This window comes from Tympanuchus pallidicinctus, unplaced genomic scaffold (genome assembly GCF_026119805.1).
Source record: "Tympanuchus pallidicinctus isolate F22 unplaced genomic scaffold, pur_lepc_1.0 scaffold22, whole genome shotgun sequence".
Lineage (NCBI taxonomy): Eukaryota > Metazoa > Chordata > Aves > Galliformes > Phasianidae > Tympanuchus > Tympanuchus pallidicinctus.
The window spans coordinates 38,187,919-38,207,925 of record NW_026294739.1 but is presented as its reverse complement, the minus strand read 5'-3'; the positions used below and the strand labels follow the sequence as shown (position 1 = coordinate 38,207,925).

Here is a 20,007-nt window from a genome sequence, read left to right as displayed (position 1 = left end):
TGCAGCATTTTCAATGCACGTCTTCTCACCTCATTATGTATTTCTTCCACTTGCTTTACAACTGCAGTTTCCACTGATTTCAGAGATAAAGCCATTGAATTAGAATCAGTCTGTAAATTCTGGAGTGCCAGTTCACACTGTCCAAATATGTATTCCAGTGTTCCTCTTGAACACTAAACAGAATAAGAACAGATATTGAGCCATGTCAGAACACAGATGTTACTGAACTGAAGCAATACTGAACCATTTAGTTCTGAAAGAAAGTGAAGGAGCAGAAGGGTTGCATTTCTGTAACTGCATTTTATGATCTTTTAAACAAAAGCTTAATGCCCACTGGTTTGTTTATAGCGTTGTTAGAATAAACTACACAAAAGACTGCTCCACATAACCAATCAGTAACCATAGATTGGAGAAAGAATACGACTAATTTTCAATTTACTTTATAATTATGGCAGATAAAAATATGGTTGCATTTTCCATCAGTTGCACGTGTGTAGTTGTACAGACTGCCAGTAAAACTTAAACAGAATTTCATATTCAGTCTGAGAATGCTGTCTGTTTAGAAGATGTAGGTAACATGAACAGATCTGCAATTATGCTGCTTTCGTTTTCACTTAATTTCTTTCAATAAACTAGAAGAAAATACTTAAAATTCCTTTCAAAAAACTATACTTAGGTTGAGACCACAATAGTTTACAAAAACAGAGCACGATCACTTAATAGAGAAGTTTTAACATTGAAAATATGCATTTTCTTGCAAAATAACAGACAGAAGCTGTAGGTCAGAATACTCTTAAAATAAGATAATATTCACAACTATTGATTTTTAAACTGCACAGTGCATTACTGCTTTATGCCAAAGTCCAGTTCAAGTAAGCAGAGTATAATTTGGGAAATAAAGGCTTTTTTTATTGCACTTTTATTGTATTTGCCAATGTCTGATGATATCGCTTTTCTACTATTATACAAACTAGGAAGAAAAAAATGTATATGGATCCACGTATCAGTCTTGCTTCAGTAGTGTTACCTTTTTGGTTTGCTCAAAAAATAAAGCAGCAATTTTTTAATACGCTTTAATTTTAATATCTTTTTACAATGCAGTCTATCATTTTATTTCTGTATACATTGCCATTTAAATACCACATAAAGAAAACTTTTGCTAGAACTATGGACAGGAGAAGGAATGGGGAGGTCTAGTAATCAAAGGCATCTTTACACTTGAGTTCAATGCCAAAGTCTTGCTACCCAGAATGACTGGCTGAAGGGGCTCACTTTATCATTTCCCTGCTTCTTCCATCCCAGAACACGCAAAATGCAGAAGGATCCTGCTTAAAGCATACTCACGACTCATCTTAGTCCTTCTGCTCTTCTATAGGCTATTTTAGCCTGCGGATATCGGTGATGTGTGTACTGAGCATTTCTACCTCATCATAAATAACACCTGCCAGCTAGGAGTGGGACACAAAAAAATTCAGGTAAAAATAGTTGTTTTCTATTTTCTTATGCAATCCATGGGGGGGGGGGGGGGGCACATCCCTAATTCACATCTTACACGAATGACTGTAAACTTAGGTAAATTACTAATAGCAGAAACAACCATACCTCAATCCAACCATAAAAAAATATCGGTGGTTCAAGGAAACAGTCTGATTAAATGTAATCCAATGCAGTTCTGGGTAAGGCAGATGCAACACGATGCTACATTTACAGTACTGGAGTATTAGTTTGACAAATGACCAAGTAGAAAACCATACTTTATACTCACATCTGCCACTCGGTGAGTGGAGCTGAACCGAGGTGAAAAGCCAGCCAGAACACAGTGCTGATGTGTCATGTTGAGATCATCTGGGGAAAGATTAGGAAACCTTGAGTACAGGAAAAATTATATATGTACTCAGAGAAACTAACTGATAAGCAGCCAAGATAAAAGACACTACACTAAGCATTTACAGATAGAAATGAAGAATTCAGTCAGGAGAATCTTCGTAGTGCTTAGCAGAGCATAGCTATTCACTGTTCTAGTATTACAAACAACTCTGATACAGTTGCTTTCTCCCAGTTTCTCTAGTTCAGAGGTGGTGTTTTTCCCACCCCGTACAGGCAAGAAAAATGAAAGATTACTTGGAAACTGCAACTCTCTTTTTCTCAAAATTGAACAATGAAACATTTCTTGTGGGGAAAAAAAAAAAGGGAAAAATAGGAAAGAAAAAGAAGGACAAAAAGGATGGAACACAAGACAAAAGACATGTTGTTTTATCTTTTTTTTTTCCTGCTGAGATTCACAGCTCAGAACAAAAAAACTGGGAACACCAAAAAGCGCAACTTGCTGTAAGCCATCGCCGTGACATTTTATTGAGGCTTTCTTGTAGCTGGCCAGGGGTTGCCAAAGACTACAGTGAGCAAGCTGGCCAGAAAACAGCCCAATCACTCTGCTCTGAAAACCACTGCAGACAGAATTTACTTGGTTTGACTTTCATTGAAATTATTCTAGCCACAGAAAGCTCAAATTCTGAGAAAATAGCACATACTACAGGAAATACACTGCCCTGAAGAACTTCAGTCTACATCTAGAAGCAACATTCAATGTGACATTGAGCATCATTCATGAAGTGCTTTAAAATCAGTTTCAGTAATTATGTGGCCCTCTAAACTCAACAAGAGGCTCAGGAGAATATATGAACAAGTGCTGAAAATTAAGTCCTGACTTACACTTACATAAGTTAGTACAGATTAATAAATCCATAAACAAGTTAACTTGGAGTCAGTACTGCCCTGCATCCCTCCTGCTCTGAAAGCCGCATGCAGGCAAGTTATTTATCTTCAGTTCTCCCACATTTGTGGTTAGATAAGAGTCTGTATGGCATCTCTTCTGCCTTCAGACATTAGGTCCTTATCTCGCTACAAATTCCAGTGGATTCTGGCATTGAGATCTCGTTTCAATGTTTATCAAAAAACTCTTAAAACATATATGAATTCCATTATGTGCTAACTTCAAATCAGTTCTTACTAACAAAATTCTAAAAGTTTCATTTGTGTTAAAGTAACAAAACTCAGTAACAGATACCCAGTGTTCAAGTGCCAGAAAAATAAATTCAGTTTTATATCTGAAGTGCCCAAGAATCAAAGAAACCACCATTATTTACTGCACAAGTGCATATGGCAAAATCTGTATTTCTTGTAAATGAATTTTTTTATTTTCTTACTTCCAGCACCTTCTGGCCCACACTTCCCAATGAATCATCTGCTACCTTATGGCCAGATCGCATTATAGGACTACTGAGACAAATCTGGGTGAGATTTATTAAAAGAAATTAATCACAAGTGTGATTGTATACAGGTGGCCAAAGCCACTTTGGAAAACAGTTATCAACCTGAAACCTGTTTAAATAATTTAGAGGTCAGGTGCAAAAGGATTTTGACTTTTCAGATGTAACACCAAAAAGACACGAGGCTGTTTAGTAGATTATCCCATTACTTGCAAATGCATACAACTCTTTTTCACAGAATCACCAACTACAGAAACTTCAGATAATGTAACTTGTATAGAACACGGGCACACAAAGGATTTTTTGTTTATTATAGAACCTTATTCCTCATATCTGCAGACAAAAAGGTTTAAGGTACATGGTGCTTTAATACATTGATCCATGCAAGACGTGTGTAGTTGTAACTGGCACGGAAAAAAACCGCTAAGGAAAAGAAACTTCCTAGAGTTTGCATGGAAAAGTGCAGGAGTTCAGACTTATTCAAATAAAGCATCACAGGCATGAAGACATTATCCCTGCTCCTGTACAGCCTCTTTCAAAAGAGCGAACTAAAAAGAGTATGTATGATGTATGCATGCACATACATGCATGAATATTTAAATTCTGCTACTTAACTGGCTGAGCATCGGTAGAATGATGAGTCAAATCACTCACAAAAATAATGACTGCATACTGCACCTCACTGTCTTAAGTAACAAACTGCAAAATAAAAAAGAAATAAATTTGAAGCTGATCCTCACTGAATGGAGCATTGAATAAAAGCCAAAAATGCAGCTCCTCTAGCTGAAGAACTTCTCAGGAAGGCACAAACCACACTTCATAAAATGCTCTGAACAGCAACAGCAGTTTACATTGTCTTTATTAACTCCTTTAAAAGTTCAGGAAGAATTCTTGTATTTGGACATTCCTCTTAACTTCCCAAAGCAGGTAAAATGTACAGTGGGTTTAAAGCACAGGCCAAAGCCTGGATATTCCACTCATCCCAAGTACCTACAAATACAGGTGAAATTAACTTGTGCTATTCATTTCTATAACTACATTACATAAGTGAATTCTTATTGCCTTTTTTTGCTTGTTTTACTATGCTATAGTGCAACTTCCAAACAAGATCATTTTCCCATTATTTACAATTCTTATCAATTCAATTTCTACGCAACTACACACATAACAGCACACAGGTTGGCTGATGACTTGCAAATTATACTAAAAAAGATAGCAGTAACTGCCAGGAAGAAGTTACACACGTACCATTTTACCAACGTCTTCTGACTTTAGGAACACTAAATGATTTTAATACACCTATGACTACTCAGGCTCACAAATCAGGTGGTACTCTTGGACATAAGGGACTCCGTCTTGGACTCAGTTATAGCGACTGAGAAGAGGTGATAGAAACCAACTCTTCTTTCACCCATCTCCTAGTAATGCTTCAACAACAGAAAACCAAGTCAAGTTAATTTTACTGTATGTCAGCAGAAAATACCAGAAAGGCTATGTCTCCTTCCACAAAAAGTTACAGGTCAATCAAGTCTGTCTTGCAGCACTTGTCTTTCCTATCAGAAAGCTAGAAGGATGATCTGGCCCTAATTAAGAAATATTTTTAATTTTTAAACAAGAAAGTGTGCACAAACAAAACACCAAATGAATTGAGAGGCTGAACTAAATTAAGATGTCTGGAATTTGCCAAACTTCATGATCAAAGTTCAGTAACAACAAGTTTCTGGGGTTCGAAGTGTTAATAATCAAGGAATATAGCACTTGGATTAAACGTGGAGTCAAGAGAAAACCATGGGGTTAAAAAAACTCCAACACATTCAAGATGCTAGGGAGCAAAAAGGGTTCAAGTCAGTTTGTGGAAATAGAAGCAGATTAAATACCTAGAAATAGTTTAATGAGCTATTATATACACGTGGAAGTGTTTGCATTTAATACTTATATCTAACCACAAGCCAACCTCTGAAATGTGTGCACCCAACTTCTAGATGGTTATGAAAATAATTTTTTGATGCTCCTTCGACTATAATCTGCTATTGGGTGGGGAGGGGTATAAGATTCCAAATTCATCTTCATGCTGTTTCTAAAACCCTAACCTTCAAGCAAGAGCTTGATCTATGGGAAACAGCTGCAGAAAAGTAAATCTTCTCCCTTTGAAAAAGTCCAGAGTGTATTTTTGTTAAATACGTTTTGAAGTCATGGTAGGAAAATTAGTGAAAATTGTAAATCTGCTTGCCAATCTGGTTGTGTCTAAGTCAAAGATTAGGGGAAAGATTCCAATTTAATACTAAGACCATGACAACCCTACTTAAGCATGCTCTAGGGCAGAGCAGATGGGGCCCTTTGCTCACCTCCACACGTTTTGGATTTATTGCATGCACCCAACACGTTTCATATTAGACACCCCTTGACTGTGTACTTGAGACAGCAGGGTTCAGTATGCACTTCCTCTGCAGACCAATATATTATTCTAAATTGGGCTAAAGTGTTTCCGTTTTGTGAGTGATATAAAGTTCAGATTTTAGGTTTTTTAGGCAGTAGACTTGCAGACCTTCAGCAAATCTTTTCGTATCAAGAAAGGGTAACCTCAAAAAAAGCCCGAGTTACTGAATAATTATGCATTTTGTTTCATTGTGATTAAATACATTAATACTATTGTAATACCTTCAAATGCATGGATTTGATCACCTTATGGTTAGTACCAACATGTATTATGGCTTATTATTTAAACTGAAGAGGAATGCTGAGAATGAAGGTGTAAATTTTAAGACTGCATTTTATTTAAATCCCTCCCAGAATAGAGGAGGTATTGAAGAAGGGAACAAGCTGAACTCCTAAATGTCTATCAGAAATGCAAAAACAAATTTCAATATCCTTTATAGTACTATGAAATACCCATAGATTAGGATTCACTAATTTCTGTATTTGCACTCTTCTCAAAGAATCATTAAGTTACCATGTTTCCATACTTTAGATTAAGACAAAATTAGGCAACAGCTGAGGTATTATGGGTTCAGGAATTATTAGAACCTGACTTCAGTTACAAGCAGCATACTGAATTTGACACATCAATATTTTACAATTCCAACATAAAGAAGTAAGCACTACACCATTTCAGAAATTAAAATAACAGACCTGCAGTGCTTGCAAGTTAGTCACTCCAGTTGGATGAATCAAAGCTCATAAGAAAGAGCACAGTGCTACCAGTTGGTCCCTTCTACATCAACAGATGCTGCCAGCTGATACCCTGAGGTGCAACACTCATCGTAATACTACATTCTTTACTTCGCAGGCTGCTTCCACTGCTTTTAATAAAATGCCAGCAAGATGATTACACTTACTGAAATGATATTTTGGAAGGCCTGATGTTTAAAGGGACTAGATAAATTAAGCTAGACTTGGGTTCTCTACTGTCAAGCTACCTCTTGGAAAAAAAATCATGTTTTATCCTTTAGACGTATCCTCAAGATGTCTCCCCTGAGAAGTTGGCTAACAAAACCAGTATGGTATAAAAAAAACTAGAACTGCATACATCCACCAATCTTGTCCGTCTCTCACCTCAAGCAACAGAACATGATAAAGGCAGTTAAAACGTACACTGAAACTAATCAGAAGTTTGAGAATACTGGCAGACGACTGCCAATTAGAAACACTCAAATACATCTACCTATATGTATTATTTAAGTAATAGAGAAAAACGCCAAGGCATGAGAGACCATTTAACACCTGGTCTAACATCTGAGCTAACCATAGTTCTCCGTGAAGCGTTAATAAGAAAGTGATTTACACATTATCTTCTAAAGAATGTTTAACACAACCTTTGTTTCCATCTGAACACGATAATCATGTTTTCAGTGACATAAACTAATTTTCTGAGCCAACCTTCATGCAGCATTCCCAAGACTGTAGTTACAGTACATACATTCCGTCGAGAATGAGAAATATCCTCATGGTCTGGTAACTCAGTCGACTATAATTCACAATACAGTGCAATACAAATGGTGGTCAGACTCCTTGCTTTATTACTTTCCTTCTGAATCTGCTGCCCAGCAAAGCTGATTAAGCACAAACTTTCCATTCAGTTAAGATGAGATGAAAGTTTTACTTGATGCTTGAACCAGAATTGAACAGATTCATAACTGCCTTTCTAGGAATGTTTAACTGCCATCTAAATTACACTTTCATATAAGAAATGCCTGTCTTCTTCCATGCTATTGCCCCATATATCTTCCCAAACACAAAAGGGGAGGCACACCTGCACATCTACACCACTGTATCAAAGAAGCTCACATCATAACACTTTTTCTGTTCATGTATGAATGCACTTATGGAGGCATCCCTTAAGACTTAAGGGAGGCACATCCCAGAATGCACTTAAGACAAGCATCCCAGTTTTTACACAGATTCTTCATTGACAATGATGCACATGATTTGATGAGGAAACTATAAAAAACAGTAATGTTTAAGATGACAAGGATATTGCATATATTAAACTTTGTTCGTAGTTGTTGAGAGGCCAGAAGGTAAAATGAAGAAAACTGTTCAGCCCAATAAGTTGGCTATGTGATACACCATCCTAAGGGAGTCCTGTGTATCTACCTCCCAAGACACAAACAGGGAACAAAACACTTCTTCTTCTAAGGTGCCTGTTAAGTCGGTTGGCTTTGCAGGCAAACACATCCACGTCAGAGTTGGTTCATATTTTTGATTCTGTGATTTATGATTCAATTTGTTCAAACAAAAACACAAGAAAAACACAAGCCAAAAGAGAAAATAATAGTTTTGTGCCAACAAGTGTTAACCAAAGACTTACCGGAAAACCTCTGTGTTTGAGCTCAGCTTCAAGTAAATGAGCTCAGTTTAATTGCATTTTTTTTCCCCAATCCTCTGAACATGAGACATTGAGCCTCACTCCTAAAGTATGTCAGTTTTGTTCATTATGATCTTAGTTTAATCCCACTACCAGGAAATGGATATGTTCAAATACACACATTGAAAAGTGCAGCCGAACGAAGGGAATGTCGTGTCTTCATGTCTAAAACAGGCGACCAATAAAACATCCACAGACAAGTACAGTGGATATCTCAGGAATCATGGAACCAAACTATCACTGCTGCAGTCACTGTTTGTGTAGTATGTAGCCAAATCATAACCCAAACCTCATGAACATGTTTTTTTTGTTTTTTTTTTTTTTGTTTTGTTTTTTGTTAAACAAGGCAGACAAATTTCTTAAGAGCTACTGAGTAAAACTGCATTAAGAACAACAAAAACTGGCATCTACAAATCTAAGAACTGAACAGGGACAGCTCAAGTTCTCACAAAATCTGAAGAAATCCTACTTATGTTTTACAGTCTGACCTGAACTATCAAGTCCAACTATACAACAGACAGGGAAAAAGCACTCAATTTTTTGTTTTTATTTTTCATTGAAGCAAAAGAAACACAGTAAGAGAAAGTTCCTGAAAAACAATTGGAATTGGTCAGAATAGGAGGAGTTTGCCTTACATTCAAGGCAGATCTGTTCTGCTAAATTAAGAGACTACTAACTGAAAGAAAGGAGTGAAAGTTTACCAGCTTCTGCATTTTCAACAGAACATTCAACTTCCCAGCCCTTGAAAATTACCAAGCATCAAGTAGAAGTCGCCTTGGTGAAGTGGTATTGCTAATCCAGGTGTCTCTATGTCCCATGCTACCTTCAAGCCTACGTGCCAAACAGCTGGGTCTCTTCCCTTCAGGTTCCAATCACTCGTTTCTTCAGCTGATGAATCTTTAAAGAGAGACGAGGGGAAAAAAAAGGAATATAAAAATAGTAAGACAAGATGACAACCATAAAATACAATACCTGGTCTAACAGTACACACTTAATGATAACCCACATTGGTACAGACTGAATAGGCTTAAATTTTCCACAATCTCCATTTGGTGTAAGCAACCTCTCTCTTTTCAAAAAAGAAAAGAAAAAAAATAGATACTAAAATATCATAAGAGATTAAGAATTTCTTGCAAGTAATTTTACTACGATGAAAACTTCATGTTAACTACAAAGTAAAAGTCAAACCAAAGTCCATAATGGACTCAAGTTTTTCTGACACTATCAATACGCATAACGAGAGATTTACAAATATCAGCTTTTCTCATTAATTACTAGAGCTACAAGCAAAGAAAAAGATGAAAGAGGTGGATCACTGACATAAGAACAGCTAACTTCTAAAAATTATTTCAAGTCAAATTGCAGGTTTGTTTATATATTTGTAATTTCACTAAATCATACACTGAAGCAAAGTGAAATAACACGCACATATAATGCTGTAATGCAATGGGAAGTGCAGCAATGACAGCACAACAGCAATATCCAAGGCTACAGCAAGTGAAGATCTGCTCAAATGCAACAGCCAGGGACACAGAAACAAAGGAAAGAAGCTGATAACCTTTGGAAGGCCTCAAGTAGGCAGAAATCTCCAGCAAGACCTGCTGCCTCCACTGCCAACCCTTAAATGAGGTCTGGGAAGAGGTGGATCCTGGCTCCACCCCTTCCAATCAGGTACATTGCTTGCACCTGAGCACCCCTGAGTTGGTCCTGCCTTCCCACCAGGTGCTCAACCACTACTTCAAGCTTGACTTAGCACTTCCACTACGTGCACAAAACACTGCATCCAGACCAACGAGGTTCACGAAATAATCTAGGAATCTTATTTGTCATTCTTTTCTCAAATTTATTAGTTAAACATGACAGATAATGTGGAAGAGCCATGAAACTTCAATGCATTAGCCACAACACTTTTCTTATCATTAAGTAACACGAACATGTGGAGCTTGGGGAAAAAATAATCCACTGCATAAAAATAGTATTTAAAGCTTAATCCCTCAGAACTATTTTCAGAAGCTTACCTCACCACAGTACGAATTGAAAGATACAGCCAGCATTTATAACAAGGTATTTGGGAGCCATGGTGTAACACTTTTATGGCTAATGTAACAGAGCATTTTGACAGAGGGAGGATGAAGTTTTAATAAGCAGCTGGCACAGATTGGCAGTCAACTGTTAGAAGTCATCAACAATGCAGAATGCATAATTACTGCTTGTTAGTTAGCAGCAGTTCATGTGCCTCTTTCACTGCCCATTGCAAATGCGCTTTTTTATAAGATTTTCTACAACATAAGTATTCATTTAATTCTAGAAAAATACCATGACACAGATTTATCATCTGACTATATCACATGCAGATATAGTGACCTTGAACTCTCACTTCCAAAACATTCAAGTAATTCCTCTCACATTGTTACTGCAATGTTTGTTTAGCTGGAGATAACCTTTAATAATTAATAAATTGTCTTCCTGTGTCAATTAAGTATTGCTTAGAAGCAGGAAGCAGAGAGCCAAAACATCTCAAAAAGCTGATCTTCAGACCTAACTGAAACTCCTACTGTAAAACCCATTCCCTATATCTCCTCTTGACTGCTGCTGCTCTCCTTTGGCTGCAGCTCTGGCCCAGGAACAGCTCTAGGCCTTTCTATCAGGGAACACACAAATGAGAAAATAAGAGTGAGCGAACACTCAGAAAAATCAATACTAAAGTCTTTGAGGGGCTTTCATATTTTCTGACCCATTTGGATAAATTGTAACAATTAAAAAAAAAAAAACTTTTCTGAAAACTGCAAATAAGATGGCTTTCGAGGCATTTTTAATGCAATACATCATGGATATTATAAAAAGAAGTAACCTTTCTGGGTTAACTCTCTGTTATGCTGCTTTCCCATTCACTTTGGCAGCGGCACTGTTCACAATATGGCACCAATAAAATATAGAACTACAATCAGAGACAGCAATTTCAATGAAAGTTTCCTGGGGTCTCCTCATAAATCCAGCACCTTTGGAATGTGCTCGTTAAAATGACTTATTTTTTGCAGTTTGATAAATTTTTTATTGCTTAAGTACAGAGTTCAAATGTAGCTCACAGGCTCCTTTTCTCTGTATTCTCAATTATTGCACCTTATAATTATCAGCAGCAATTGAAACTGATTGCTCCTACCATGCTATTTTGGTAACAAATGGAAGCAAGCTGCTACTAGCTTTCAAATGCAAACTATTCGAGAAGTGGGGGAAAAAAAAAAAAGCCCATCTTAGCACTTGTGGTGTATCTCCAGGTAGCACTGACAAACTTTTACATAACGTGAAATTTTTATAGAATTCTGTCATCCCTCGGGCATGACTGAATGCAGTATAGAAGTAGTTCATATGTAAGTGAAAACATTTGAATGCATCAAAAACTTAGGTACATGAGAATAAATCATGGGGACCTTACATCTACATAGCACATTAGGAACATCCATTTATTCTGGAGTAAACTGTACAGAAATGGTCCAACGCAGCAGCAATTAATGAAGAAATAAGATTAAACTATCTGCAGATTTGAACTCTGTTAATGGTTATAGAATTTGGCCTGCAAGAAACCTTTATACTTGTACTCCAAAGTGGTGCAACTGGGTAACAAGCTTGCCACAACATAATAGCTCAAACATGTCACTAAGGACAGAACCATGAAAGAGAATGTAGTTGAATAAAATCGGCCACATCACTAGGCTTTAGGTAGACAGCTCCAATTTTGGAAAGTCTGCAGCTCTAAGACCTGATCCTGTCAGTTTTGGGTCCTGGTTAGGTCTAGAACAAAAATAAATTTGTGTTTGCCCGGACCTTGTTTGTCAGCAGAAGAAAGTAAAAGTAGCCCTGAAACGCTTCTTTGCTATTTGGTACCAAAATCTTCAGGAAGTCTTTGGCAGTTTGAAACCTAAATGTTCTCTCTCAGACCATATTCTAAATATAACTTCAAATCAAACATTATTTCTGAGAGGATAGAATCACTGCCAACATATTACTAAAACAAGGATGTAAACATCCAGTATAGTCATTAAATCCAACTGACCATTATTAAATAAATATAGAAAAAAATAATAATCCTTTACAGACTTTTTTTCCTGAATTTAGAAGTATTTGGGCACGTTTTCAAGGTTTAATGAAATAAACATCAGAATTATTACAGTCTTCCACAGCAGTTTTCACATGCATGTACAAGTTAAGTAAAAAAAGCAGACCATACTCTGTTTTTCAGTAGCTGTCAGGAAAGAATGAATTTCTACCCAGAGATACTTCATCTGCCTTACTACTGAAATGCCACAACAGAAGAGGTTAGTTAGGCACTAATAATCTATATATCTATATCCATAACGCTTGCTTTCTCTCGCAACATTCACAAAAAACAAGAATTGGAATATTTGTTGACGTTGCTCGTATCGGTTTTCACCTTGAATGTTGTGTCTAAATATATCAAGGTAACATTTCTCTATGCACCATTTCTATTCTTTCAACAAGCAATATGTCTACTATACTATCGACATTAGAAGCCCTTTAATGTCGTTGTTCTCATCCTGTACAAAACACTACTCCATGACTTTTATCCATTAAGCAAAGCATAGCTAAGATTATTTGTCAACTACAAATACAGATTTATTCTGATTCAAAACAACTTCCACAATTGGAAAAAAAGTTCAGAATATCTTATTTTTGAAACCCAGTGAGGGAGCGACATCAGTAGTAAATATGAATTACTTTTATTCCCAATTCCTGCAGCAAAGTAATAAGTCATTCGGTTCAGTGATAGGAACAAGCCTGAGAGCTCCTGGATCACTCATCAATAGAACTGACTTCAGCTCTGCTAAGCTTTTCAACATTGTCTTGCCAGCTAACAAAGCTGTTTCATTTATTTGTTTTACTTCCTACAGAAAGAAGCCAAACAAGACACAATGAAGCACCCAGAGAAAATTACATCTCTAACCTCAAACTTAGTTCCTGGAAAATTCGGGTGAGAAAATGATGGATGTTTGCAGTGACTTGGTTACTCTCCATCTCTGTTGAGTTGGTATCTGAAACACCTCTACTTCAAAAGACATTTTTAGCACCAGCTAATGCTCTGCTGAGCAATAAAGCTCAACAAAACTTACGTGGACAGGAGCAAGAGATATTCATCAGAATATGTTCATGTATAAAATTCAGTTTTTGAAAAGACTCTTTTTCTACCAGTATTTGGATTGCAATTCACTCTTGTAAATAGAGCAGGAAACAAGAATCGATTATTAGCTTACTATCTTAAAATCCTGAACATGTTTTTAACCTCAACATTCCCATGTGATATATGTAAATTAATGTACTACTATAAATCCTAAATGGATCAAAATTTGGAAATACTATTTAGATGAGCATTCAGCAAAACATTTATCTTATTTTGCTGTTCTAAAACATACTTCATGTAAAGTGGCTGTGATAGTTTGACACTTGAAACAATAAAAGAAACAGTGATGCTAATTACAATATCAGCTTGTTCCAACATCTTTGTGCTGACTCTCAGATTTCTTCATTGGCACATTAAAAACAGTTTCTACTTTAAATAACACTGAATAAAGTTTCCAACATTATACTTTCAATATGGCATCAAAAAGTGAACAAATGAACAAGCAAGTAATGTTATTTCATCTATAGCATTACATGCTTTAATAGCACTTCATGAAATAACCACATGATGCCAAAATGCAAAGGGAAGTAAAAAGAAAACCACACAAACCAAGTTGTGAGTCTCTGAACAATCAAAGAGCTACCTGGATGCCATAAGATCACTCAGCTCCCAGGACTCCTGCTGTTTAAACTCTGAACAGACTGGGGATTCTGCCTCCATGAAGAGCAAATCTGTACCAGCTGTAAAGCTCTGGAAGGTCCAGCTTCCTCATACAAGGAGATTCTACAGATCCTCATTGTCTCACAGTTTCTTATTAAAATACAGCTTATTTATGCTTAGAAAATCAAGTAGACTAATTACATTACTTGGATGTGATAGGTAGAATCTGACATTGACTGGTCAGGGAATCTTTTTTTTTACTGAGTTTGCTAGGTGGACTGATATTTTATGTCTAGGAAAACATAGACACAGTGATCTTAGCTGAATGTTAAGTAAGAAAAGCAACCCATCACTTCAAGACTAAAAAATAAATTAGCAACAGATCGCACACGAAAAATATAAGCTATTATTTTTTATATAATGGTTTTTAGCCAAAGCCTCTAAAAATCAATGTGAATTCTCCTCATGTTTTGAAGGAAACAAAGGATTTTTGGAAGTACTGGAAGTCAACTGAAAAATGATACCCAAAGTAACATTTACAAATTCAAATCAAGTGTCTGAATTCTAGTGTTATGTTTGCAAAGCTGAGAAGCACTCACCTTCACAGCTGTAGCTGTACACAGCAACTGTTGACCTCTCAACCAGATTCTCATCATGATGCCAACTCACTGCCATATTCCCCATTCCAAAATAAGGCTCTTGTTTCAAGTATGGCATTTGTAGTGGATCCATATAATTTAATAAAGTCAAGTTATAAGATGTTCTGTTATTTAGACTTGTGTACTCATCCTCTGGTACATAACAACTGCTTTGATCTTTTGAAAAAGATCCTTTCTCTATATGCGAAGCAGCAAAATTTTGCTCCCTATCTACTATAGCAATGTCTTTGATACCTTTGGTATCTAACAGATTCTGTCCTTGTAATGCCTTGACTGCTTCAACATGCAAGTAGTCATTAAGTTTGATTAATGCTTTACAAGCATCATGTATTTGAGAACTGCAATATTTTATTTCACAACCCTCAGTAGGCCAAGGAACTGTAAATAATCTTGTGTTCAAGTACTTGTAAGTGCATCCTGGGTTTCCAATTAATATACGAGACACTGGCGTAAAAAAATCTTTTCCTTTGATCCTTACAAGATCTTGAAAAAAACAATTGTGTTTCCGCAAGGTCAAAAAGCCCTCTTGAACCATTTGATGGAGCTCTTCAGGTACTGTATCCGACTTTCTGAAAATCAGCTTGGAATATCTTGTCGTCTGCTAAAGGAGAAAGCAAAAACAACAGAAAATTACTTTTTTTTTTTAACAAGTACATGGCATATTCAAGAATGTGTGGGGATAAATGGACAAATTATCAAGCATGAGTCTAGAATATGGTAAAGAAACAGATGTCAGATGCCAGAATTTGTTACTTTATAATAGGATTACCAAGGTTGGAAAAGACTTTGAAGATCACCCAGTTCAACTGTCCAGCTACAACCAATATTTCCCCACTAAATTATTTCCTAAACTATCCATGTACTAAAAATAATAGAAATTGAAGTACAATGTGTCAAAAAAAACAAAACAAAACAAAAAAACCCACAACAACAAGCCCACAACATTCTGTTTCATTGCACCTCTTTCGAAGTCTTCCTTGGCAGTCCATTCTATCCTTGACAACCTTTCTACTGTCACATTCATCAAGATGCCAGCTAGCTGCTCTTTTTTGATTATAAAAATTTCCAAACTTATTTACTCTCATCCCCCCACCAGCAACATCCTTCATTCTCACATCTCCATCTGACCACATCACCTGGAGATCAGAATTCAGTAGATTTTGTAGTAGCAACTCCCAGCAAAGCATGGCACTGCTAATCCACAGCATCTTTCTTTGCATGCAAAACGTCGCTTCCCACTCCAGGGAGGAATTTTATTTCATTAATATGACTTTCTAAGGAAGCATTACATAACTTCAGCTTTTATTGGCTGCCTGTAAATCATCTTTAACTACTGTTGCGATTGTTTTGCAAAACACACACACTAGAGAATAAGTTCTTAAGTAGACAATATTAACTGTATTTTTCATTAAAATTTACAGATAACAGAAACAGATGCAAACTAATGCTCTTAGTAAGGGAAAAGCTGCAATGTGACTCTATTGGGTGTCAATTAATACTTTGGAAGCTCAGAACTGTTCACTAAGTTCATTTCCTCTTCTCACTGAGTCACTGCTGTGGGAGAAAAGTAGATACTGATGGTGCTGTGGCAAAAGAAATAAAGAAAGGTGAAACCTGAAGGCACTGGGAACAGGGCTAGAACGCACAGATGCATACAGCTGATCTAAACATTTTTCCAATGCAATAGTTTACATTCAAAGCACTTTTAAACAAAACAAAATCTAACACAAAAGTGTTGTATTGATCTACAATACACCTGTGAGTTCCTAGTCAAGCTCAAAACCATTTCACTAATACTTTCTTCTTTTAAGTGGGATCTAAGCCTGACTTTCAGGAAAGAAATTTCAAAAGGTGCATTTAAAAATACAAACCAGTCACTCAGTATGCACATTTTCTACTGCATGCAAGCAGTTATACATCAGCATCATCCCCTTAAGTCACAACATTTAACAGAAGACTTTATATGACCATGGATCTAGTAAGAACGTGAACGCAAAAGGAAGCCTATTTCAGCAGTAATGATTAAATATAAATCTCTGTCCATCTGAGGAACTTGACACCACTGCTTGTCAGTTCTTTGAGAGAAGCTAGCTCCCTTTCTTCACATGTTTTTATAGTTTCTGAAAATAGTTTCCTAGAAAGAGGGGAAAAGTTAATTTGATATAACAGTATCTTTAGATAATAATAATTTCTGACAAGAGTATTTACATGCTTAACTCTAAATAGCAAAGCTTGAAAATACTTCCAGATATTTATTTGAAGGTCCTTCTACAACGTGCAGCACAGAACACTGGACCCCAACTTTCACTAAAAGAACTGAAAATAAACTAGAGAAAGAATTGCCAAGAGCCTGGAACAATTCCTTTAGAGGTCATGAACCACTCAACTTGTTTCAGACGGTGCTTTTTGTTTGTAGCCTTTGAACAGGACAAGGAAAAAATCCTTAATGACAAAGGTAGTAACTGCAGATTTCGTGTATTTACAGGAACAGGCTACAGTCAGATGCGTGGGTACAGGTTGATGGGAATTACAGTTATTTCATAATCATACTTCATAACAATATTACATGTTGTGACATAAAATTACTGCATCAATTGTTTCATAATTCTGCAGATACGATATACTCAGTTCAGATTAACCAACGATCACATGATACTGACTACCCTGACATACAGAAATCATTTTTACTATCTTTTATCGTATCACTAAACACACTGCACTGCTGCTATGAATAACACATACAATTCCAAACTACTAGAGAAGCAGGAAAATAACAATTTGATGAACAGCAATTAAATGCCTGAAATCATGTACTAGAAAGGAAGTACACCACTTTTTATTTTTTAACCTAAGTAACAATATTGAATTCCACCCCCAAAAAAAACCTGCAGAGGTAATGGCTCCCACACCCTTTTGTTGATCGAGTCAGAAGCACGTCACCTTTGGATTATGTTTGAAGATTACATGCTGAAGAACTGCTTTATTATTAAATTCTACATGTTGCACTGAAGATTCTACCTTAAAGAAACACTACACTGCTATCTCAGAAGTCAGGAAATGGAAACACGTTTCCGACACATGACAAGAAAACAGTTTGGTCTTCTTTAAATCTCCAACGAGTCGTTGTGCTATGTCTAACATAAGGAAGGCATTAAGGGATCAGAGCACAGGGTGAACGCTAGGTTCATACCGGACACCTCGTTGTTTTGGGGGATGGGGAAGGGGGAGGAATCATGTACTGCATGTTGTAACTCTGACAGCAAGTATTAAAGGTCAACTCACTGCTCCCTGGGAGGAAAAAAAAAAAAAAAAAAAGAAGTGGTTTTGTGACTGGCAACCACAGGACAAAAAAAGGCACATATGATGCTTGATTCTCCATCTGACTGTCACACACTATTTCAAGTATACCTATGTACCTATGTTCTGACTTCTGTATCAGTCACCATACAAAGGAAACCAAAGGGACAACAGAGCTGGAAATCAGCAACAAGGATCCCTTAATAAATGAAATGATACCTCATGAAATAAGTTCGTATTTCACATATTCATAAATTGCCTTTTTTTTTTTTTTTCTTTTTTCTTTTTTTTTAATACAGACTTATTTGCTCACAAGCTCTCTTAAATATTACACTGCTCTACCACTTGTTTGGGGGCCATTTCTGAAACACTTTATCAGCCATGAAACCTACTGGAAGAGATGCCAGTGAAGTTTTGCTAGTGATGGAACTGCTTAGCTCTGTTCAGACTGTACATTTCCATATCTGTCAGTAGACAGTAGCTTTTCAATTACAATCCAACTGACCCTTCCAACACGTTCAAAGCATTCTGTTTTAGAAGGGGCAGATTCGTACATAAGCAAGGCAGGTCTCTCCTGAAAAGATAGACTCCAAAACTGAACTTTATCACATGCGATATTCTGTTTTGCCAATATGTTGACTTCAAGCTCTTATCCTTCTTACCCACTCTTTACCACCACAGAACTTGTAAAATCTGCATGTTTGATGAAAGCAACAATTCCCAACTTGGAAAGAATTTGAAAGTCATGATTTTATCAAATATACTTAGAAGTCCCTAGCGTACACAGACACTACACAAACTATAATTCTGTACAATGCAACCGCAGCGAATCTGGACTCCACACAGGCGTAAGACAGATTTCTTTGTTTTTAAGTAGAAGAAAATGAGATGAAGATAAATTCCTAATACCAGGCAAGATGGACAGCCTCAGCAATAGCTTCTCTTTTCCTGTCAGCTCTGTAAGACTGCGTATGTGAAAGATGGGGGGAAAAAATGATGGGCAAGAGCAGATATAAAAAGCCATCAGGAGGGAATATATTACAGGAGTACAAGAAGAGAACAGCAAGCTGCTTGAGTCTCTAAAGTAGAAAGGCCCTCCTGAACACTGGCTTAAGATTGGAAATAACTTCTTTTCAGAAAAGAGAAGGAAACTCTTTCTAACAAGATCTTGGTCACCTTTCCTTTCCCACTCCCACAAAAGTGCACCACAACAGAAAGTCTGCAAGTCTTTTTACAGCTGGTAATGATCCCAACCAAGAACTTACATCCACTACAGTCAGCACTCCAAGATTATAGAAAACCATGCTTTTCCTAAGCACCTTAGAACTCAAATCAAGTAGAAATGTAAGGAAAATAAACAAACTTTTCAATATCACAACTGCCATCCTATGACAAATTTGTTCTGACTTGTAATCCAGAGTCCAATAGAAGAATTGCTAAATATGCTGAACTTTTCTTGGCATTGACATCCTGCAAAAGAGAAATTCATCCTTGGAGGAGTTTGCTACCACATACAGCCATACGTCAATGCAAGGTGGGCGACATTCCTGTAACGCTACAGCTGTTCAACTTAAGAGATTCTTTCCTATGCTTTTTATCTTACTGTGTTTGGATTTGATCTGATGTAACTTACAATTTCTGCCATATGGTTTCTAGCTGACCTAAAAAGATCCAAGGCAGATACAGAATATTCTTCTATTCATTTCATGGTAATCCTCAAAACTTTCATTTGAAGATGCCTGTTTTCACTTCTGTTTGGTTTCATTTGAGGCATGCATTTTAGTTTTCACCATTCTTTTTCTCTGGAAAATTAAGGATTACTTATTGTTTAAAAGTAGAACTAAGCCAAGAAGTATTTTTCCTATTTTGCCAAATCTTGTCAAATCATAACTATAACAAGTTGCAAAAACAATAAAAGAAAGACAAAGTTAGCTTTATTTCCATGAAGCATAAGAAACAGTGATTAACTGTTACATGAGTTGCATGGCTACACACCTTGGGAAAATAAATAAGACATTTAGTTACTCTTATAATACTGATTTTTATTTCAGTAATTATTAATACAAATTCCCATAGCTTCCAATATGGAAGTAAGCAAAATTGAGCTTGAAAAACTGTTCATGTCAA

General features: G+C 36.5%; 1 protein-coding gene across 5 annotated transcripts in view; it reads right to left on the bottom strand.

Annotated features, from left to right (window-relative positions):
• The window catches only part of FTO (FTO alpha-ketoglutarate dependent dioxygenase), a 226,182-nt gene that overhangs the window by 167,119 nt on the left and 39,056 nt on the right, over nt 1–20,007 (bottom strand). For 4 of the 5 annotated variants that reach the window (XM_052685718.1, XM_052685720.1, XM_052685722.1 and 1 more), the window contains exons 3-6: nt 14,524–15,184; nt 8,884–9,027; nt 1,766–1,845; nt 30–173 (exon numbers count right to left, since the gene is read on the bottom strand). In XM_052685718.1, the coding sequence (XP_052541678.1) occupies nt 30–173; nt 1,766–1,845; nt 8,884–9,027; nt 14,524–15,184 (1,029 nt within the window). The remainder of the gene's footprint in view (nt 1–29; nt 174–1,765; nt 1,846–8,883; nt 9,028–14,523; nt 15,185–20,007) is intronic. The other variant, XM_052685719.1, reaches the window with a different exon arrangement.